Source organism: Maniola hyperantus, chromosome 26 (genome assembly GCF_902806685.2).
Source record: "Maniola hyperantus chromosome 26, iAphHyp1.2, whole genome shotgun sequence".
NCBI classification, from domain to species: domain Eukaryota; kingdom Metazoa; phylum Arthropoda; class Insecta; order Lepidoptera; family Nymphalidae; genus Maniola; species Maniola hyperantus.
The window spans coordinates 7,633,840-7,657,807 of record NC_048561.1 but is presented as its reverse complement, the minus strand read 5'-3'; the positions used below and the strand labels follow the sequence as shown (position 1 = coordinate 7,657,807).

Sequence of the window (23,968 nt, the reverse complement as noted above, 5' to 3'; positions counted from 1 at the left end):
TATTACTTATACGAATATTGGACAAAATGTAATTCAAATCCTACTAATATTATAAAATGTGAAAATGTGTATGTTTGGATGTTTGTTACTCAATCACGCAAAAACTACTGGACGGATTTGGATGAAGTTTGGAATGGAGATAGATTATATCCTGGATTAACACAAAATCAAAGAGTTCCCGCGGGATTTTGAAAAATGTAACACAAATGTTTCGCTTTGTTCACGCGCCGCCGTTTTAACTCTACGGGTCAACTGTGACGTCACAAGTACGGCTCACCTGTGACATAAGGACCAAAGGTGTACTTTTGACACAAAGTTAAAATGGCGCGTGAGAAGTCATTTTTACGTATTGTACCAAGTGTTACATATATAGTGCCGCGCCACTAGTGAATGGTCTACGGCCACTTATGTTGTGGTTGGACGCGTTGTCCGCTACACGGCGAGGTGTGACAGCACGCTGCCTGCGACGCGGTGGACCGCGCCCTTGCGTCTCTCCTGTGTACTGCGGGGTCTAGGGCTCGCGTCAGGGCCGCAGCAGGCCCCGCGCCTTGGCGGTCAGCTTGCGCACGCGGCCGCGCGACGAGATGGACACGGGCCCGGAGCCCCCGGAGCCCGAGGACGCGCCGCCCGCGCCGTTGGAGCGCCGCGTCGCCGCGTGGGGCGCCATCGACCGGGGTCTAGGGCTCGCGTCAGGGCCGCAGCAGGCCCCGCGCCTTGGCGGTCAGCTTGCGCACGCGGCCGCGCGACGAGATGGACACGGGCCCGGAGCCCCCGGAGCCCGAGGACGCGCCGCCCGCGCCGTTGGAGCGCCGCGTCGCCGCGTGGGGCGCCATCGACCGGGGTCTAGGGCTCGCGTCAGGGCCGCAGCAGGCCCCGCGCCTTGGCGGTCAGCTTGCGCACGCGGCCGCGCGACGAGATGGACACGGGCCCGGAGCCCCCGGAGCCCGAGGACGCGCCGCCCGCGCCGTTGGAGCGCCGCGTCGCCGCGTGGGGCGCCATCGACCGGGGTCTAGGGCTCGCGTCAGGGCCGCAGCAGGCCCCGCGCCTTGGCGGTCAGCTTGCGCACGCGGCCGCGCGACGAGATGGACACGGGCCCGGAGCCCCCGGAGCCCGAGGACCGCGCCGCCCGCGCCGTTGGAGCGCCGCGTCGCCGCGTGGGGCGCCATCGACCGGGGTCTAGGGCTCGCGTCAGGGCCGCAGCAGGCCCCGCGCCTTGGCGGTCAGCTTGCGCACGCGGCCGCGCGACGAGATGGACACGGGCCCGGAGCCCCCGGAGCCCGAGGACGCGCCGCCCGCGCCGTTGGGGGCGCCTACACACACAAGTTGTTCACAATTACTACAATGCAGCACCCTCAACAACTTTGAAAATGACATCCACAATAAATGATCATATCGGGTTGGAACGTTGAAAACAGACGTTAACCTGTCGCGGCCGCTGTAGTCGCCGTTGTAGTCACCGTTGTAGTCGCCGCTATAGTCGCCGTTGTAGTCACCGTTGTAGTCGTCGCTGTAGTCGCCGCTATAGTCGCCGCGCCGCGCGCAGGCTCGTGGCGTTGCATCTAAGTCGCGCTCTATATTGTTCAGAGTTGTACGTACCGTGCAGCGCGTGCCCGTTGAAGTAGTTGTGGTCGGTGTCGGCCGCGCGCGCCTCCACGTGCGCCGCGCGCGCCTCCACGTGCGCCGCGCGCGCCTCCACGTGCGCCGCGCGCGCCTCCACGTGCGCCGCGCGCGCCTCCACGTGCGCCGCGCCCTGGAACACACGCGTTACGTTTCACTTATTACGATAATTTATTATATATTATTATATATATTATAACTATTTGTTATATCAATCGTACAACCATAAATCAATAAGTTCATGTTTCAGTATCTGGGTTGCAATTACAAACATCGGTCTCAGCCTTTATGTAGTGTACTATCTTTAGCGAGGTCAGGAAGTTCATTGATGTATATGAGGAACACGAAAGGTCCTAAAATGGAACCTTGAGGCACCCCTATTTTTAAAACTGATCTGGAAGACCGCTTTTCGTTCAGGTTTACTTATTATATTCTATCATTTAAGTAAGAACGCATCGACACGAATGCTGCACACTAAATTCTGTAATGGTGCACGATTTCCTGCCCAATGTTGCACGGTCAACACAGTCGAAAGCCTTGCGCATTCCGTGGCTCCTCCTAGAATACCGTGGTAGTACCTGCGCGTGGTGCCGGCGCCGCATCATGGCGCGCTGGTGCTGCTGCCGCTGCAGCTGCTGGTGGTGCGGGCCGCGCTTGCTGATGGCGGCCACCGAGTCCTCCTCGCTGTCCTCGTTGTAGCGGCGCGGACTGCCGCGCCTGCGCAGCGACACGCCCGCGCCCTGCGACACACAACACGCGTACAGAGCACGCCCCTCCCTCGCCTTCTCCCCACCGACACGTTCATATGAAGTGCCCGGAGTGTATACAATAGCCGTATCAATGACGTCGCCAGTTGTATCGGAGGCAAATGTCGTCATTACAGTTTCGTTGGTGGAATTGAATTGGAAAGAGATCCAGCAGTTTTTGAAGTTAATACTGCTAACACTAATTTTAATAGTATATACATATTTGTAGCTATATGCGCGTATGATAACATATAAACAACCGACGCGGCCGCAATGCTGTTTAAGCATATATTCGATGCGTGGGAAAGCTCACACAAAACCATTGGTATTTTCTGTGACTTATCTAAGGCGTTCGATTGCGTTAAGCACGAGACTCTCTTTAGTTAAATCGAGCCACTGTGGACTCAAAGACCCTACGCTTGGTCTAATTGCGGCTTATCTCGGTGATCGTGTTCAAACGGTGTGTGAACGACGTGAAGTCATCTGGAACAGCCTCACTAATGGGTGTTATCCAAGGCTCTATTCTAGGTCCTTTCATGTTCTTAGTGTGTATAAATGATTTACTATATTATTTCGTCCAAAATACTTGCGATATTGTGCTATTTGGAGATGATACGTCTTTGATTTTTAAAGTCGTTAGAAATAAGAATAATGTATGCAATGTAATAATAAATGTCAATAATGCTATATCGCGGGTCACTCACTGGTTTACTGTTAACAATTATTTACTTTGCAAAGAAAACTAAGTGTGTTGAATTCGCACTACCCATAACAAAGACCATAAGTAACATTAATTTAATGATATAATAAACTTGTAGTACGCGACAGTGCACACCCGCCAGCCGCAGTGCGGGTGCGGTGCGGGTGCGGTGCGGGTGCGGTGCGGGTGCGCGGGGCGGCGTGCACTCACCCGGTGCGCGGCGAGCGTCGGGCGCGAGGGCCCCGCGCCCTCCTCCGAGCCGGCTCGCTGCCTGCAACACAACGGCACGGGTCAGTGCTGGCACACACCTGGCGCGGCACACACCTGGCGCGGCACACACCTGGCGGGGTACACACCTGTAGGCGAGCAGCGGCTGGTCGTCGTCGGTGGAGTACTTGGTGGCCGGCTTGTAGGAGCGGTCCGACTCGTAGCGGCGGCGCGCCGAGCCCGAGCCGGAGCCCCAGCCGGAGCCCGACTCCGAGCTGGACGACGACCAGCTGCCCTCCGAGAACCGCTCCCGGACCCTGACGCCATACAATATACACAGCATTATTTACCATCCGGCTCGAAGGACCATGCTTGCACTTCAACAGGAAATTATGTACATGCGCAAGCTAAGTGAAAGTACTATATAATAACTTGCCGAAAGACATTTTTAACGAAAAATCTTTTCCAAAATTTAAAGAAAAATTAAAAAAATATTGTCAAACACTATAGTTTTAAATATATAGGTACTAGTTTTATTATTGTATAAATTCACCGTATCATAAATAATGTTTTCTTCTTTACTTAAGTTTAAAATTGTTCTCATGTAAGTGAACTTTTGTTCTTTTTGAGAAAATAAAGTCTTTAAACCTAAAGTGAATTGGCGTTTATTTGTACGAAACGCTGAAGAGTGTGCGAGCGAGAATATTTGCATCGCTGCGTGTTAGAAGGAGAAAAACATCTAAATAAATGAATATGACAAACGACTTATGTGCGAGAATTGAAAAATCACTTTCCGTCGAAAATCGCCAACCCATCAGGGCTCACCTCTTGAGCGTGGGCGCGCCGCCGCTGCTGGCCGAGCTGCGCGCGCGCCGCCGCTTGCGCACGCGCCGCTCGCCCGGCCGCCTGTCCTTGTCCCGCGCCGAGCCGCCGCGTGAGCCGCGCCGCCGCCGCCGCTGCACGGACATACAACAAGTACATTAGGGTTGAAGTCTCAAGAGATCCTCCAGCTGCAGAAGCTCCTCATCTTGTGCAATTCCTCATCCGCTATTCCTTTCTATTCGTTATTGTTGACGAGGAATGTTACACGCAGCAGGCGGCACGCCGCGCCCGCTCCAGGTCATCTTCCACCAGCTGCTCCTCCAGCGCCTGGGGACATACAGCTGTGACAAGTGTCCAACTCACCCGATGCGGCTCGGTGCTGTGATGCTGGTGCCTGTGTCGCGGCGGCGGCTGGTACTCCAGCTCCAGGTCATCTTCCACCAGCTGCTCCTCCAGCGCCTGGGGACATACAGCTGTGACAAGTGTCCAACTCACCCGATGCGGCTCGGTGCTGTGATGCTGGTGCCTGTGTCGCGGCGGCGGCTGGTACTCCAGCTCCAGGTCATCTTCCACCAGCTGCTCCTCCAGCGCCTGGGGACATACAGCTGTGACAAGTGTCCAACTCACCCGATGCGGCTCGGTGCTGTGATGCTGGTGCCTGTGTCGCGGCGGCGGCTGGTACTCCAGCTCCAGGTCATCTTCCACCAGCTGCTCCTCCAGCGCCTGGGGACATACAGCTGTGACAAGTGTCCAACTCACCCGATGCGGCTCGGTGCTGTGATGCTGGTGCCTGTGTCGCGGCGGCGGCTGGTACTCCAGCTCCAGGTCATCTTCCACCAGCTCCTCCTCCAGCACCTGGGGAGCACAGAGTTGTGACCAGTAAGCAACTGCCTCCACGCTCCACTAGCTACGTGGCCGAAGTGCGCCTCCAGGTGACCAAGTCCTGGCTTATATAAAACAGTAGTTGCCACTTGTAAAGTGCACATGTACAGCAACAACCCGCACTTTACACACACATGTACAGCAACAACCCGCACTTTACACACACATGTACAGCAACAACCCGCACTTTACACACACATGTACAGCAACAACCCGCACTTTACACACACATGTACAGCAACAACCCGCACTTTACACACACATGTACAGCAACAACCCGCACTTTACACACACATGTACAGCAACAACCCGCACTTTACACACACATGTACAGCAACAACCCGCACTTTACACACACATGTACAGCAACAACCCGCACTTTACACACACATGTACAGCAACAACCCGCACTTTACACACACATGTACAGCAACAACCCGCACTTTACACACACATGTACAGCAACAACCCGCACTTTACACACACATGTACAGCAACAACCCGCACTTTACACACACATGTACAGCAACAACCCGCACTTTACACACACATGTACAGCAACAACCCGCACTTTACACACACATGTACAGCAACAACCCGCACTTTACACACACATGTACAGCAACAACCCGCACTTTACACACACATGTACAGCAACAACCCGCACTTTACACACACATGTACAGCAACAACCCGCACTTTACACACACATGTACAGCAACAACCCGCACTTTACACACACATGTACAGCAACAACCCGCACTTTACACACACATGTACAGCAACAACCCGCACTTTACACACACATGTACAGCAACAACCCGCACTTTACACACACATGTACAGCAACAACCCGCACTTTACACAACTATATACTTCTGTTACACATTGTAAGCTGGTGATGGAATCTTGTTTGTACATTACTGCACCGGTGTTATCTGTTACTCGACTTGTGTATATCATGTGCCACTTACGATGTTATGCCAACACGTTACCAGCGGCTCGGAAAGCAGAGTCGTACAGAGAAGAGCCAGCGAGAAACTCGGCAGCCGCTCTCGCTGTGTGAAACTAAGCAGCACGTCACCTCTATCCTCGTGTAGACGCTGGCGTCGTCGGAACAGGAGGGGGGCGCGGGCCGCAGGTTCGGTTCCCCGTCGGAGTCCGACTGCGTCACGCGGCCGTTGCTGGTGCTCGGGAAATCTGAAGCATAGTCAGTTACTTATGCCGTCAGTCAGTCACTCTTCCGCGACGTGTGTCCACTAATGGCGAGTGTCGCGGTGAGCCAGTGCGGTGGTCTCAGTTGTGTGTGTGTGTGTGTGTGTGTGTGTGTGTGTGCACTGACCGGGCGGGGCGCGACTGCTGGAGGAGGCGGAGGCGGCGCTTTTACTCTTCTTGCCGACGCCCTTGCCTGCGACATGAAACAAAAACAACTTTTGACTTGAGCATATTTGGTGTGGACAAAAACTTCAAAATCGTCACCGACATGCTTTTATAATTTGTTTTTTGACATAAGCTATTAAGGTTCAATACGTGATGGAAGTGTCCAGTATACTGACTGCCAGTTGTTCGTGTCGCAATATACAGGGTGTGACGCGCCCTCGGCACACGCGCCAGCTGCACACACCTACCTGAACACAATATACAGGGTGTGACGCGCCCTCGGCACACGCGCCAGCTGCACACACCTACCTGAACACAATATACAGGGTGTGACGCGCCCTCGGCACACGCGCCAGCTGCACACACCTACCTGAACACAATATACAGGGTGTGACGCGCCCTCGGCACACGCGCCAGCTGCACACACCTACCTGAACACAATATACAGGGTGTGACGCGCCCTCGGCACACGCGCCAGCTGCACACACCTACCTGAACACAATATACAGGGTGTGACGCGCCCTCGGCACACGCGCCAGCTGCACACACCTACCTGAACACAATATACAGGGTGTGACGCGCCCTCGGCACACGCGCCAGCTGCACACACCTACCTGAACACAATATACAGGGTGTGACGCGCCCTCGGCACACGCGCCAGCTGCACACACCTACCTGAACACAATATACAGGGTGTGACGCGCCCTCGGCACACGCGCCAGCTGCACACACCTACCTGAACACAATATACAGGGTGTGACGCGCCCTCGGCACACGCGCCAGCTGCACACACCTACCTGAACACAATATACAGGGTGTGACGCGCCCTCGGCACACGCGCCAGCTGCACACACCTACCTGAACACAATATACAGGGTGTGACGCGCCCTCGGCACACGCGCCAGCTGCACACACCTACCTGAACACAATATACAGGGTGTGACGCGCCCTCGGCACACGCGCCAGCTGCACACACCTACCTGAACACAATATACAGGGTGTGACGCGCCCTCGGCACACGCGCCAGCTGCACACACCTACCTGAACACAATATACAGGGTGTGACGCGCCCTCGGCACACGCGCCAGCTGCACACACCTACCTGAACACAATATACAGGGTGTGACGCGCCCTCGGCACATAGCGCGCCAGCTGCACACACCTACCTGAACACAATCCAATACCAATTGCCATTTGTATGTGTGCGTGCAAACCTCGGGGGCAATGCCCCGGGCACGAGGCGGCATGCGGCACCTATCTATGCAACATTCCTTGATCTCGACACGAACTTTTAAGAATTACAGGATTATTTTTGGTAAGTTAACGGTAATGATCAGTATTGACGCCGGAGATCAGTCAGTCAGTCAGTTTTCCTTTTAAATATTTAGATATTGTTACCTTTCCTGTGCGACGTGAGCGGCACGTCGCTATCCCACGAGTCAGCGCGCCGCGGCGCCGCGTGCCCGGCCGCGTGCCCCGCGGCGCCGCGCAGCGCGTGCACGCGGCGCGACGTGGCGGCCAGCGGCTCGCCCTCCGAGCTGCCCGACGCGGCGCGCCGCGCGGCCGTGGCGGGCACAGCTGCAACGACACACACGTCATCATCGCCGGCCCACTATCGAGCACGGCTCTGTTCTCACAACGAGAAGGATTATATATATGCCGGCAGAGCCGTGTTATAATTATTGTAAAAAGATAGCTCATTAACATTACGAAATCGTCCCCACCGTCTTTTTGAGACAATAAAAACGAGGAGATTATTATTCGTTTGGCTTCGGCCGGAGGCGCTTCTCAGTGTGTCGTACTGTAGGTTTTGTTATAACCCAATGTGGTTTCAGTTGTTAAAGGTTATAGCACTAGGTTGTGAAAGGTTGCTGTGAGGGTTTGGTGGTGGTGGCGTGATCTAGACAGCTGTTTATCTGGTGAGTCCTTTTGTATCGTTCCAATTTGTATTAGACAAACGTGATTGTTGTAGTTGGTGTTAATTGAACTAAGTGTGGTGTGCTAGGTTAGCTGGTTGGTCTGGGGCCGGTATGGGGATGGTGGAGCCGGTCGCTAGGTAGGGACTTAGCTAGTGTTAGTTAAAGTCAAAGTCAAATGATTTATTCAAAATAGGTAATTAATAACTCTTTTTGATGGTCATAATATTATGTTGGATTTCTAAGATATAGTGGTGATAATTATTACGCACGTAAAACTAAAGCTACGAGGGTTCCAAACGCGCCCAGGTCTGAGAAGAGCCCACAACAACTCAGCGGGGTATTCTTTTTATTATCACCACTTTACAAAATGATTGAAACTTATTAGAACTATCACAAAGTCGTTAAGCAACTCATTCCCAAGCTTGCTTATCATTTAAATAATCCTTTACATTGTAATAGGATTTTTCAATTAGTTTACGTTTTATGAAAACTTTGAACTTGTTGAGAGACATCTCCAATATGTCTTCTGGAAGCTTATTATAAAATCTTATAGATTTTCCAATAAATGAATTGCTAACTTTACTTAGCCTGGAGGTGGGCGTTACAAGGTTATTTTTATTTCTAGTATTAACATTATGACAGTCACTTTTTTCTTGAACTTAAAATAGTTAGCATTATCTTGTCTCAAGAGACGTTGTTATCATGACTCATTACTATTGAGGGTAGTCTGTGATATCTCTCGTAGTGCGAGAATATTGTCAGTGCGCCCACGAAGGCCATATGTTGGAATCCTGACATCAGTTTCTTTCCTACATATACAAGTTACAAGTATGGAAGCTGTTTGGCAACTCATATAGTCACAACGACACTCGAGTGGCGCTGCACTCACCGTGGTCGAGGTCCACCTCGCGCGCGGGTCTGCCTCGGCCGCGCCTCGGGCGGTGCCTGGCGCCTCGCCGCGCGCCGCGCCTCGCGCCCGCCGCCTCGGGCAGGCGCGCCCACAGCGCCTCGAACAGCGACGACAGCCGCACCGTCATGGAGTAGATCTGCACAACAACAACACACCACTGCACAACAACAACACACCACGTACGCACAATGGTCTCGAGTCGCACGAGAGAGGTCGTCGGTAGCTCGTGTTTTTCATCCCACACCATCTTGACTTTCACCAATTTGTTTTCATTTCAAAACTCATAAGGGACGTAGGAAGGAGAGTAGTGTTTCTTTTGTGTGGCTCCTAGTTCCACGTTGATGTGGCTCCTAGTTCCACGTTGATGTGGGAGCTGTTCGTTCGACGTGTTGAGGTGTTGGTGACGGCTAGGTGGGCTCGTCAGGTTGTTTAGTTGCGTCGGACGGATACGTTAGATTCGTGAGATCGCACTGCAGGACATCGTCACTCGCCAGCAGGTCTGACTGCAGCCAAGTGGACTGTAAATTTAAAACCCCGTACCCGACTTCGCTTGTTGGTGTTGTAGAGGCGGCTGTTGGCGAACACCAGCCTGACGTCGGCGGCGACGTCCGCGGCGCGCGAGTAGTGGCGCTGCTCCAGCCGCTCGCGCACCGTGCCCAGGTCCATGGGCCGCGGGATCACCACCTGGTAGTCTGCAACAGCCAATCGTAACGACCTCGTCAAGTCAGTCGACTGCGGCGCTCAGTCAACTGACTGCCGCATCAAGCGCGGTGTCTCCAACACAACAGATATAGATGGAAACGTTCAGGTGCGGCGGATGCCTGCCCAGAGGAAAGACTTAGTAATAAGAGTGTGCGGCGCTCACCGGGCGCCTGCAGCGGCGACACGGGCTGGCGGAAGGGCTCGGCGTCGGCGGAGGCGCACAGCTCGCGCAGCAGCGCCGCGCACGCCTGCTCCCAGCTGCGCGCGTCGCTCTGCGCGCCCGCGACGCCGTTCTGATGCGCTTTGATGCGCCGGTTGACGCATCCGCGCTTCGTCTTGCGCTTCTGGCAATTAACAACAATAGGGATGGTGACTATGTCAAAAAATACGAAAAAGAAAACATTTGTAGGCATGCCGTCATTTAATTGTAAATAAACACTTTGCTCATTGAACATCACGTCATCGTCCCCACCGTCGTTGAGAGACTATAAAATCGGACACGCAGTGTATCATGGGATATTATTCGTTTGGCTCTTGCCAGAGGCGCTTCTCAGTAGACACGGGGTGTCGTACTGTAGGTTTTAGACATGTTGTTGTAAACTAATGTGGTTTCAGTTGGTTGAGGTTGTGGTGTGCTAGGTTAGCTGGTTGGTCTGGGACCGGTATGGGGATGGAGGAGCCGGTCTAGGTAGGGACTTAGCTAGAGTTAGTTAGCGTTGTCTAGTCATAGTAGACGTTTGTGTCATGACTCATCATTAACGAGGGTTGCTACAGTTATAGTTGAGGGTAGTTTGTGTTGTCTCTCGTAGTGCGAGAATATTGCTAGTACATCCACGAAGGCTCGGTTAATCTAGAGGTTGTAATCCTGACGTATGCGGTTAACCATGACCTAAGGTTAGTGGTTTAGTCTTTAATCTCAATCATAATCACATCCTTCTAGTGGCGAAGAGCCTACCCATTTTAATTTTTTTGATTTTTCCTTTATTTGTACTATAAGACTTAACTACCTGCCAAACATGATTCTAGGTCAACGAGAAGTACCCTATAAGTTTCTTGACAGCCACGACAGGCAGACGGCGAAGAAATCTTATATGATCTCTTCGTTGATTAGGGTTTCAGATCAGGGTTTCTTTTTTTCCTTGTGAGGAACGGAACCCTAATAAATATAACTCTGCAAATGTAGACCAAAGCGGGCACACTCTACATTACTACCTCTTCTATATGTCGCATCGACTAAATCAGTTTGCGCAGAGAGAAGCGCGACCTAACGCCGACTAAACCCGAATGTACACCGATGAGATACAGGCCCTATTGCTTGACGTTAAGATTTAAAACACAAGAACAACAGACTCGTGCTATCTCGCTCACAGTGCGCGCGTACAAAACATGGCGCGTGCACCAACCAATCGCGGACCGACGCGCGCTATGATTAGCCGAAACATTTTCACACATGTGCACTCTTTCCTCCCGCTGGCCGCACCCGCCTCGGGCCTGCAGCGGTCTCGCTCACCTTGTCGGGCGCGGCGTCGTCGTCGGAGGAGTGGTAGGCGGCCGCCAGCTCGTGGTACTTGCCCACCACGTCCACCTGCCGCCATTCGCTGCACACACAAGCTGACATTATCTCATGCATACCTACAGTAGCCGGCAGGAACTATTACATATCCGCCTATAGAAAGAGGTTTCGGCTTCGTAGAGCGTTGTCTCTGTCACTCCTACCTATATGACGTTTTGTCGGTTTCAGCGACAGAGACAACGAAACAACGTAAACATCATTGTATAAAAACACCCATTAATTTAATAATCAATAATGACTTTCACCAACTTAAAATTAAAGTTACGAAAGTTATTCTGAACGCCCCTTGGTCTGTCAAAAAAAAAATCGATTGATTAGTCATAAAATGTCATTCAGCGACGTATTTATATTTGTTACACAAGAAGCATCAAAAACTACTCGTAGTTTTGTAGCCGAGCTTAAAAAAATGCTCCTTGTTAGTTTTTATGCTTCGAATAGACAAAAAATAATTGAACAAACATAGCCAGATACCGCACAAAATCATTATCTATCTATTTGTTCGATGTTTTGCGCGTAGTTACCATCAATACATTGACATGCCTGTTGTTACCTGTATGTGTAATGCACTATATATTAGGTTTAGGTTTGTGTGGATGTTTTTTTTTTTTTTTTTTTAAAGAATTTTAGCCATATTAAATGACTAATATTCCCCTTTCCTCTCCAATTAAGCGTCAGGCTTGTGCTAGGAGTAGGTACGACAATAGTGCAACGGGCGGGATTTGAACCGTCGACCTTTCGGTTTTCAGTCCACTCCTATACCGGTTGAGCTATTGAGGCTTTAAAGCGCTGTTCAAGTGTGTGTCACCTGATGATGTGCAGCAGCAGGTCGGTGACGAGCCGGGCCTGGCGCACGATGGGCGAGTGCGGCTTGTTGAACTGCTCCGCGTTGGAGGCCAGGTAGCGCGCGTCGAACTGCGCCGCGGCCGGCCGCCGGTAGAACTGATCACCAATACCACAATATTAACATTATTTCATTTTATCCTCCCAGTCGACTGGGAAGTGGATCGGAAAGCTTCGAGATGTCTTCTCGCCCAGAAATCCTCAGTGCTTGAAGACCAAAATCTTCGAACAGTGTGTTACCAGTGATGACATTTATGGATCTGAGACATGCTAACTATGGGCGTCAGAAGACAAAAACAAGGTGTTGGAATGACGCTGCACTAGGACAGACGACGTCAAATGAGTCTGTGGGACTCGCCGGATGGCGGCGGCGCGGCGCGTGGCCGCGACGTGTGGAAGTCCCTGCAAGAGACCTATGTCCAGCAGGGACGTCTATCGGCTGATGGCGATGATGAAGGTTACCAGGTTGTCGAAGCGCGCTCGGATGGTAGCCAGGTCGACGGGGTAGGGCACCACCAGCGCGTAGGACGGGTACAGCTGCAGGTCCACGGGCGCCACGAAGGGCTCCGCCACCGACAGCGACATCACCTGCACACCACAACGTTCACATCAACTAATGAGCTCGCGCCCTCCCGCGCCTGTCCCGCTATCGCCCCGTCACCTGCGATATGTGGTGCGCGATGGTCCTGCAGGCGTGCGGCGCCCACTCGTGCCCGCGCGCCAGCACGGCCTCCAGCTCGTGCGGCAGCACCGCCACCGCGCCGCCCGGCTCCGCTGGCAGCCTGGTACATTCGCATCAACTCAAAATTACATTTTTTCTAGCCATCCGTGGTAGAATTTAGTACTTTTGAGAATGAGTCGTAAATAAATAAATAAATATGAGTTAGGTATTATAGGTTTATGGCACTAACTACTTGGTACTTTTAAACACCGAGATTAAAGATGGCGGTCCCAAATCAGCTGTCCTGTTTGTCGGCTATTATTCATCAACCAATAAGAAAAAGGCCTGTGCTACTCACAAATCATGCCTAGAGAAGTTTTACTTCAATAGAAAGTTAATTGTGTGTTAAAGAAAGTTAAACGATGATTTTATGGTCATAAATACTTAAAACGAAAGCTACGCCTATTTCAAACGCATCGTTGTCAAAACAATTTACAGAGTTACTCAAGTATCGAACCCATAATACTCTTTATATGACTCTTCAATAATATCGTTTAGCACAATGTTACTGCTTCTTTATAGAACTAGCATCAAAAACGACCCGTAGTTTTGTAGTCGACTGTAATGACGCTTTGACGTTTGCAGAGTAGGTCTCGGGTTGCAGTGTTTTTGTAATGGGCGGGTCTATGTCCAAACCCACCGTTCGGGGTCGAGCGGCTCCAGGTCCCAGGGCGAGAGGCGCTCCACTTCCCCGTTGTCCCACCTCACGCGCAGCGACAGGAAATTTGCTGCCAAAAAACATACAACCAATGCATATCTCGCTAATTCTGTGCTGACCAGTGGATGTGGTTCAGCGTAATATTGTATGCCTTGTAAAAACACAAAAGCCCTGATATGTTTTCAGCTGAGACCCTAATCCAGATGTATTTTGTATAATCACAACAGGATATGGAGCTGATTTCAGTTGGAATCAGAAAAATAATGTGTATAAGAACCTTTAATCTATGGTGCTAACAACTTGTTACTTTAACTCTTTCATAAAAATGGTAGCCTATAAAACCTTTAAAATAGCGGTTCCGTTTGGCCGCCATAGAGATATTATGGCGATCCATCAAAGAACCGAAATATCCACGCAGCTCAATGCGTTGCGAAATTAAGTGGCAATGAGTGTACATAATGACATGATGACAACATCCCACAAAGTAAACAGACGGCATCGAGCGAGCTTATGTTATACGTGTACTCACAAGCGGCGTCCTTGGCCCAGCCCTGCTCGGGCGTGGTGTCGGGCAGGTCCGGCGCGCTCTGCGGCGGCGTGATGCGCTCCAGCACCTGCCCCGTCCACCACGAGTCGTCGATCATGTTATACGTGTACTCACAAGCGGCGTCCTTGGCCCAGCCCTGCTCGGGCGTGGTGTCGGGCAGGTCCGGCGCGCTCTGCGGCGGCGTGATGCGCTCCAGCACCTGCCCCGTCCACCACGAGTCGTCGATCATGTTATACGTGTACTCACAAGCGGCGTCCTTGGCCCAGCCCTGCTCGGGCGTGGTGTCGGGCAGGTCCGGCGCGCTCTGCGGCGGCGTGATGCGCTCCAGCACCTGCCCCGTCCACCACGAGTCGTCGATCATGTTATACGTGTACTCACAAGCGGCGTCCTTGGCCCAGCCCTGCTCGGGCGTGGTGTCGGGCAGGTCCGGCGCGCTCTGCGGCGGCGTGATGCGCTCCAGCACCTGCCCCGTCCACCACGAGTCGTCGATCATGCAGCGGAACCTGCAACCACACCACCTCATACACCACTGCAGAAGACGTGCAGCGCACTCTCAAACAATATACAAACTTAGTGAAGCGATAGCACAAACAACTCTTCGACTCCAATATAAGACATGTGACATTGAGGCCCCGAACTGCCATATGTCTAGGAATAATATCTAATCAATGTTATGTTTGTCAACAGAGAGGTCACTTCAAACCACAATGTACAAAAAAAATATTAGAATATTTTTTCTTTAATTGTAAAGGGACGACACAGTGGAACGCTAAATCGTACCGTAACGCTGCATATCTGGGAAGCACTCACCGGTCGCCGCCGCCCCAGCGCCGCGCCACCGCCGCGTCGTAGTGGTGTCGCAGCACCAGGAAGTCGATGACGTCGGGCATGTCGTGGTAGCGCACGGTGAAGGCGCGCCCGTCGCGCGCGCGCGACAGCCGCAGACACACGACGCGCGGCGGCTTGATCGCGTACTTGATGCCGACCACCTGCACCGCCTCGCACTCCTGGAGCGACCAGTGTCGATTACACGCTGACTCTGGACACTTGCGGTTTCAGCTTGTCGTCGTCTCATCACTTAGACGTTCACTTTTGGACATAGGTTTCTTGGACGGACTTACATACGCGACGGCATTGCGCCGCCGCCTCCAGCGACTCCGTGTTCGATATCGTCTGTCCACCGAGTAGAGCGTCTGCCAACGCGGCCCCGTCCGATGCCACCATTTCAACTCTGGGACCCTAACTACATCGGTTTGTCAAACTATGTTCTCCACCCATTGCTACTACAACTTGGCAAGCCATGTCGGTTTCTTTGGTTTTTCTACGGATTTCCTATACAAATATCATCATATAGATCATATTATGATCTCGACGCTTGCTTCGTAAAAGCGGACATTGGAATTTGTTTAGGTTAAGTAAGTAGACCATTCAAATGGACAGATAAATGCCGATCGAGTAAAGTGTTCATTCAAAGTTCGAAATATAAAGGTGGCCGTTAAGCGAGTATTTTTATAATGCTTAAAATTTGTTGACGAAATCTTAAGCTATTATTTTTTCATCTACTTCTGCTTTAAATGAAAAGATCGCGCAATGAAACCGTGTGGAAGATGTGAGCCATGTACTCACGTAGAGCTGCATCAGCTCCCAGGGCTTGTCCCGCGCGTGGATCTTGTACAGGTCCTTCTCCGCGACCGCCTCGAAGTAGCGCTGGTGACCCTGTGCGAGCACACAACAGAGCTAGAGGTCGGTTACAACGACGTGCTGCAGGCGAGCCACGTGCCACGTGCCGCGCGGCGCACTCACCAGGCGGAAGTAGAGGCAGCGGTCGCCCATCTGCGGGTGGTAGGGCGCCTTGCGCGGCGACACGGCCGTCAGCCACTCGCCCACGCGGTACGCCTCGGGCAGCTCGGCCGACGTGCTGGGCGCGTCTGTCGCGGCGGCGGACGTGCTGGGCGCGGCGGCGGCGGCGGCGGCGGCGGCGGGCGGCGCTCGCTTGGCTGTTGCCGTGCTCGGACTGTATCTGTGAGGTAATTGGTTCGTGTAGTGTAGAGGATGGATGGGTATGGTGTAGGGGTCGATGCAGACGCGGATGTAGAGATAAACACATCTCATCTTAAGCCACAGGATCACTTTCCATCAGGTGTGTAAGGGGTTGGTCACCACCCTGCTCGTATACGTAAAGGTGTGATTGTGGTCAAGCGTTAATGAATTTCAAAAAAAAGGTGGAAGTTGAGGTGCGGCGGTTGGGTGTGGATGTGGGGACGAGTGCAGTACGGGGTGCGCGCGTACCTGGTGACGGGCACGGGGCGGCGGCGCGCGCGCGCGGGCGGCGCGAGCGCGGCACCCGCCTCCCAGTCCGAGTACTGCGACGACGCGGAGCTGCAACAACACGGCACTGTAGCGTCACTCACGCACACTACCACACTATGATACGACATGACGTCACTTTGCACTCACCTGTTACTTTTGGCGTCCGTGTGCGAGCTGCAATAGAAGACCATTTTATTTATTGAAACGTTTACTAATGTTTTTCATATAAAATTATTTGTACATTTACTGTGAAAGAAAGAGAAAAACGTATCCCGAGAGGCTCACATCTCAAAACTAACGCTTCAGCGAAAACTCTCAAGTTTTGACGTCAGCGTTTACTGGTTCACCTGTCAGAGTCTGTGTCGCTGGAGCGCCTCGAGCGGGACGACCTGGACGAGCGAGACGAGCGGGACGAATGTGACGAGCGCGACGAGCGGGACGTGCGAGAAGGAGACAGCTGCACGGACTCGTCCGACGTCTCGTTCCCGCTCTCCTCTAGCACTTCCGCTACTTCATCCTCCAAGCGCATCTATTATATGAAACATATTATTATTTTAAATAACTAAATTGACTGTTGAAAAGAGGTTGTAAAAATGTCAAAATAAATATGACTATAATTAAAACGAAAATTGAGACGACACAGCAGAGGTTTCCTACGTGTAGTGGTTTTCCTCGTGTACTTTGGTCTGATAATGGAGCACTGTTCAGATGATGCTACTCACCACCGGCGCAGGGCGGGGCGGCGCAGGGCGGGCGCGGGGCGCGGCACGTGGGCGGCGGCCGGGGCGGCGGCGCGGACCCTCGCCCACCGCCGTGCTGATCATGAGCGGGCGGCGCCGCATCTCGCGCCGATACCACGCCATCTCCCACGCGTTCAGCTCCGCGCTGCGGACAGACACGTGCCGGTGAGCGAGAGCTGCGGTACGTAGCGGCGCATGCGGCAGGCAAGCGGCAGGCTCACCTGGTGGCGTCGATGTGTTCACGCAGCGCACGCGCCAGCGGCGGCACGATGGGGCGCGTGCTGAGCGGCACGTCGAGCCCGTGCCACGAGCCGGGCGTGTGGCGCACGCCCTCACCACGCCATACACCATGCGCGGGCGGCGCCTCGGGCGGCGTGGCGGGCTCGGCGGCCAGCGCCTCGATCATGGCGTCGAGGCGCGTGCGTGGCACCAGTTGCTCCAGCGGCAGCGCCTCGCGCCCCGGCACGAGGCGCTGGAACGACGGCGGGTGCGGCGCGCCCTACACGCAACAACGTCTTAGTACGAGTATTTACACACTAGGGTCGGAGTCGTATTAGTAAGTACCTATTTAATGACAGATCAATATGAAAAGTTTGAGCAAAGTTATTTCAAATAGAGTAAGTTAAGTAGTGATTTATCATCCTACGACTTACACGCTACTGAGTACATCATTGTTCGTTGCTTAAATGTTTATTGTTATAACTGTTTGGGCGTTAACCGTCCCGATGTTTAATGCTGTTCAGTTACTAGATGTCGAGTCTGCAAAGGTAAACATCACGGTGGACTGGAACAACGTCGTCACCTCGACGTCGACGAGGAAGGGCGGCGGCATGAGGTGCGGCGGCAGCTCCGTCTGCTCGTCCAGCGCGCCGCCCAGCGCGTCGCGCGCGAGCGGCCGGTAGTCCGTGTGGAAGAACAGCTCCGTCGGCAGCTGCGCCAGTAGCGGGTGGCCCGCCCCCAGGCCTGCACACACAAGCGAGGCATTAGCCCCACGTCCAACAGTGCAGTGCCGACAACTGTCGAGGAAGGCTAACCCAAGAGTATGAGGTGTCCGTGCGAGTCGGAGGCGGCGACGGCGGTGCCGTCGGGCCCCCACTTGGCGTCGAAGATGGCGCCCTCGCCCTGCCCCTCGATGAGGTTGTGGAACCTGGCGAGCGGCTCGGGCTCGCGCACGTGCCACACGAACAGCTGGCCGTCGTGGCCGGCCGACAGCAGCACGCCCGGCAGCCGCGGGTGCGCCTCCAGCACGTACGCCTCGTCGCGGTGCCCGCTCAGCACGCGCACCTGCGTGCAGCTGCGCGCGCACCACACGCGCACCGAGCTGTCGGAGACGGCCGTCATGACGAACTCGTCGCTGCAGTCCCAGCACACCATCGTCACCTGCCCACCCACACTGGTCATTACATACTGCATACAAGACGCGAGGTGGTGTCGTACGTGGGCGGTGTCGAGTCGCACCTTGAGCTTCTTGTGGTCCTCCTGCTGGCCCGCGACGCGCAGCACGGTGTGGCGCCACTGCGTCGCGAACAGCGTCCACAGCGCCGCCGTGCCGTCCTGCGCGACAACAAACACATGTAACAAGAGACTGACCACTTCTCGACAGACTTCGGCTCGATCCGCATACCTTGCTGCCGGACACGAAGCGCAGCCCGCGGTGCGCCCACGCCAGCGAGTCCACCGCGTCGCCGTGCGCCGGCGTCTCCAGCACGCGCCGCGGCGCCGCGCCGTGCAACGCGTACACGCGCACGCGCTGGTCCGCGCTGCCTGCGCGCACACACACATTAACACGCGTACGTCATACTAGAGTACCTAAACGTCTACCAAACAACTTTAGCTCCAATCCGTGACACCAGATGGCGCCACCAGTACAGTGCATCGCAATTACGTTACCGTCACAATATTATGTCAGAGTTTACAAGTATTCAATTCTGGACTATGATTGCAGCTCACCTGCAGCGAGGAAGGCGCCGCCGGCGGACCACGCGGCGCAGATCATGTGGCAGGCGCCGGGGCGCAGGCGCTCCACGTACTGCACGGGGCGCGGCGCGAACTGCCCGTCGGCGGAGCACGTCCAGAACGCCACCGAGCCGTCCGTGCTGGTGGACGCGAGGCGCCGCGCGCCGCCCTCGCCGCAGCCCGGCGCCCACGCCACGGAGGTGATGGTGCCCAGGTGCGCGTGCAGCACGGCGCGCGGCGCGCCCGTGGCCAGGCACCACACGCGCACCAGCCGCTCCACCGAGCCGGCCGCCAGCAGCGCGCCGTCGGGCGACGCCGACACGTCCGTGATCTCGGCGCCCGCGCCGCGCAGCGTGGCCGCCAGCCGCCCGTCCATGCGCCACACCTGACACACACACACACAGCTATAGTGGCCGCCAGCCGCCCATCCATGCGCCACACCTGACACACACACACCTATAGTGGCCGCCAGTCCATGCGCCACACCTGACACGGTACAATGTCACAATTATGGCATTAAAGTATGGCATTTATATACATCAAGAATAGGAAAGGACCCAAGATAGCGCCCTGCGGGACACCCGTTGAGGCAGATGAGCCTTGCGACTTCACGTTATTTATTATTTGAATTCTGTCATTAAGATAAGAGGCAATGAGATCAAGTGCAATGCTTTTGCCATAGTGGATCAATTGAACAACAAAGTTTTATGATCAACACAATCGAACGCCCCGGATAGGTCACAGAAGACAAACCGTCACAAAATAGCGGAAAGTACCTTGACGAGCAAGTCGTCGGCGCCGGTGAGGACGAACCGTCCGCTGCGCTCGACGGCGAGGCAGTACACGGCGGACAGGTGGCCCAGCGTGCGGCGCTGCAGCGTCATGCCGCGCAGCAGCCGCGGGGGGAAGGGGCGCGGCGCGCGCGCCACGTGCGGCCGCGCGCCCAGCTCGCGCGACGCCAGGCGCCGCACTGCGGGGACACCGTCACGATTAACCCATCGCTGGCCCACTACTGAGCACAGGTCTCCTCTCAGTACGAAAAGAGCTGGCCCAATGCAGATTGGCAGACTTCACACGCCGTTGAGAACATTATGGAGAACTCTCAAGCATGCAGATGTTTTCCTTCACCATTGAAGCAAGTGATATTTCATTGCTTAAAACGCACATAATAATATGATATACGAGGGGTCCAAAACTAGGAAGTAAGTGCATGCCGGGGGTCTAGCCCCCAACCTTCCGAGTAGTAAGTGGGTGTCTGTGCATGCCGGGGTCTAGCCCCCAACCTTCCGAGTAGTAAGTGTATGTCTGTGCATGCCGGGGGTCTAGTAGTAAGTGGGCGTCTGCTCTCACCCAGCGCGTGGTCCTCCTTGTGCGAGGCGTAGCGCGGCGTGGCGCGCACCAGCGCCTCGCTCAGCAGCGACAGGCGCGTGCTGAGCGGCTGCTGCTCGGCGGCGGGCGGCAGCGGCGCGACGGGCGCGCGGCGCGCCAGCTGCAGCGCGCGCTGGCACACCGCCGCCAGCCGCCGCCACGACATCTGCGCGTACTGCGCCTGCTGCAATGGCGACACGCGCGTGAGCGACTGCAGCCGCTTCAGCCCTACTTCGCTCAAAACACAAACAAACTGCAGACAAACAAACCTGGGCTGAAACGTAGAACATTTAAGTGATTTTGTATTTGTGTTTCTTCTCAGGCTTGGGCGCGTTTGGAACCCTCGCAGCTTTAGTTTAAGTTTACGTAGTTAATTATCACCATTACATCTAACAAATTCTACAACTGACCATCAAAAGTTTTTTATTTATTTATAGACTTAAAGAAAGTGAACATTTTACAGCACACACTTCACACCGAGCAAGGCAACTAGATATAAACTGAGACTGGTTTTTGCAGTTTGCAGCCCCAAGTAGACTGCAGTCTGTGCTAGCGACTGACTGACTGACAAGATCATCGACCTCACACCATTTCTTATTTGCTTTCATAGAACATAATATAAAAGTAAATATGTACATATATTATTATTTTTTAAAAAGAACGCTCGGGCTCAAAGCCCATATGTAACAAACACTCCGAGTTGTGGCTTTAATGTTGCCAACTGTAATTATTGTGGTCAAATGGAATGTGTTGCCATAGTGTGTGTCTGTGTGTGTTAGTGTGGTACCAGCATCACTAGTATTGATTATTGACCACAATGTGGGCAAATTGTTGGCCAAGGCTACAAAATATTGCTAGCTGATGTCCGCGACTTAGTTAGGGTGGATTTGTTTTTAAAAATCCTGTGGGGACTCTTTAATTTTCCAGGATAAAAAGTAGCCTATGTCACTCTCCAGGTCTTCGACCATACCGATGCAAAAAATCACGTCGATCCGTTTGTGACGCGATGAAGGACAAACCAACAACCAAACACAGGTTTCGCATTTATAATATGGGTAATGATTGAATAATCTCAACACAAAAACCTATATATAGTATATATTTCTCCAGCTACACCTGGAGGTACACCTCCAGTGAGACTACGGTGCAGAGCTGGTTAGGGTGCCCAAGTTCACATACCTGGGTCATGTGGTTACAGCAGACATGAAAGATAATTGTGACATTGATAGGGTTACGGCGGGATTTTGCACGTTGTACAAAAGAAGTGAAGGTCACTTTGTTCAAGTTCTTTTGTCAGAGCTTCTACACGTGCAGTCTGTGGGTTGACTATACCCAAAAAATCTTTAACGCTCTCCGAGTCCAGTATAATAACATCTTCAGAATAATGTTGGGACTGCCTCGGTACTGTAGCGCGTCCGTATGTTTGCGGATAACTGTGTAGACGGCTTCTTCGCAATCATACGGAAAAGGATCGCCTCAATCAAAAGTAGGTTGGAGAGAAGTCCCAACATTATCCTGAAGGTGACAGCAGACAGACAGGACAGCGCTCTCAAAGCGCACTGGATGTCTGCATTAGTTAATAAGTATATTAATTATATTAACTAACATAGAATAAGTTTCTTACTAACATACATTATATTATAATATAGTTACTAACATAGGTTAAGATATATAGGTTACTAACATAATATTGTGGGCCTTGTGGGTGTGTTGATAAAATAAAGATTATTTATTTTTATTTATTTATAGTTAAGTTTGCTGCAATTGATTCTGTTTTATTGTTTCACAATCTGGGTGATTGTGGAGACTACTAAGTGACAAGAGGGAAATTAATCTGCCCATACTGCCACAAATACGTCACTTAACCTTACCTACATATATTTATATTATTTTATTATTTATTTAGTAATTACTAATTTATTATTCTTATATTTATAACGAAAAATTGTTATAAAAACAATTTCTTAAGTCATCAATTTTTAAAAAAATTATACTTACGTGTTAGTTAAACGGTTGAATAAACATTACCTACCACGAATATGGTATTTACGATAAAGTTTTCACTTATCAAAAAATGCTTAGCGCAAAATTAAACGATTTTGCCGAAAAGTTGGACAAACCGATACAAAACTTCGATCGCGCTACATTTTCAATCTTTGGCGCCACCCGACGTCGGCCATTTTCAGCGCGCTACGTAATGTTCGGGTCGGTTCGAGCGACGTCGACCGACGGGGAGCCCGTGTGCGCTCTGTCGAATCCTAAACAGAGAGAGAGTACGCCCTTCGCCTCTAGTTAGAAAAGGATAGAGGCGTCGTAATTTACGCGATCGCAGAGATCTAATGGATGATGTATCAAAAATTTTGCAAAATCAAGAATATCTGTAAAATAATCACATAAACATCACGAAAGCTTCTTTTACGATTATCCACCACATTTTCGCGATCAAATCTATACAATATACGAAATGATAAATTTTAGCATTTTGACAAAATTTAATGTTTTCCGATCGCAAATGTACACGCAAAACGTAAATAAACACGAGATTTCGCGCATAAAATGTCCAAACTCACCAATTCATGGTAAGATTGCGAGTGCTCGCGGCCCTCCCAGTCGAGGCGTCGGGGCAGCACCTGCAACAGCGAGGCGAGCGCTTAAACTTTCAGCTAACTTTCAGGAACTTTGACAGCCGCCTCCACGTGCCTTCGCGACCAAAACAACAATAAGCTCTGAGCCCGGCACTAGGAAAAGCTCAAACTCACCTCTACGCTCTCCAATTCTTTTAGCAAAGTCTGTAAAACAAAATACGTCTTTTAGCATTTTAGACGAAAGATTTATATTATTCACGAATATTTGTAATCGTTTTACCTTTGCGGTCTCTTTCAGCGGGCCCCCCGGAGAGAAATTTCGCTATCAAAAAGTAGAGTTCTGAAACCGGGAAAGCGACCATTACACGACCTCGCACTCGGAGCAGGGACTTTATCTAGCTCGATTTTTAAGCACTAGACTCACCGGGAACGACATTGACCGTCTCGTTGGAATCCTCCATAATCCTAGTTTCGTTATATTAGGCTAAATTCGGCCTCGAACATCACAAACACTGTAAAAATCCATCAAACATTTTCACATCGAACATTACATTGTTGACGAAAGATAATGCAACCTCCTGCAATAATAGCAAAATGGCGTTTGCTGTCACGGTCAAGCAGTTCTCGACTAGATCAGTCGGTAAGCAGTTTACGACGTAGTTCGTATATCTCATCACTGATGGCGTGACTAGCGAAAGGAGCTGGGTTACCAACTAAAATTATATTATTTATCAATGAAATTAAACAACGTGGCTGGAGGATGATTAAAATATTAAAATAATTAA

General features: G+C 52.4%; 1 protein-coding gene across 1 annotated transcript; it reads right to left on the bottom strand.

Moving 5' to 3' along the window:
• Positions 1 to 1,051: 1,051 nt before the first annotated feature.
• On the bottom strand, positions 1,052 to 23,820 carry BRWD3 (bromodomain and WD repeat-containing protein). The gene is given in 39 exon segments (XM_069507810.1): positions 1,052 to 1,310; positions 1,597 to 1,750; positions 2,196 to 2,357; positions 3,274 to 3,334; positions 3,420 to 3,587; positions 4,096 to 4,226; positions 4,456 to 4,947; positions 6,059 to 6,174; positions 6,317 to 6,382; positions 7,753 to 7,932; positions 9,163 to 9,319; positions 9,724 to 9,875; positions 10,049 to 10,229; positions 11,396 to 11,483; positions 12,264 to 12,397; positions 12,761 to 12,886; positions 12,960 to 13,080; positions 13,660 to 13,747; positions 14,603 to 14,727; positions 15,035 to 15,231; positions 15,851 to 15,940; positions 16,028 to 16,244; positions 16,514 to 16,603; positions 16,682 to 16,708; positions 16,882 to 17,063; positions 17,257 to 17,419; positions 17,496 to 17,773; positions 18,077 to 18,237; positions 18,309 to 18,654; positions 18,733 to 18,828; positions 18,899 to 19,038; positions 19,225 to 19,615; positions 20,007 to 20,200; positions 20,581 to 20,782; positions 23,169 to 23,228; positions 23,358 to 23,387; positions 23,464 to 23,490; positions 23,492 to 23,523; positions 23,608 to 23,820. Coding segments are annotated over 39 exon segments (5,784 nt in total). The 5' UTR covers positions 23,645 to 23,820; the 3' UTR covers positions 1,052 to 1,188.
• Between the last annotated feature and the right edge of the window lie 148 nt (positions 23,821 to 23,968).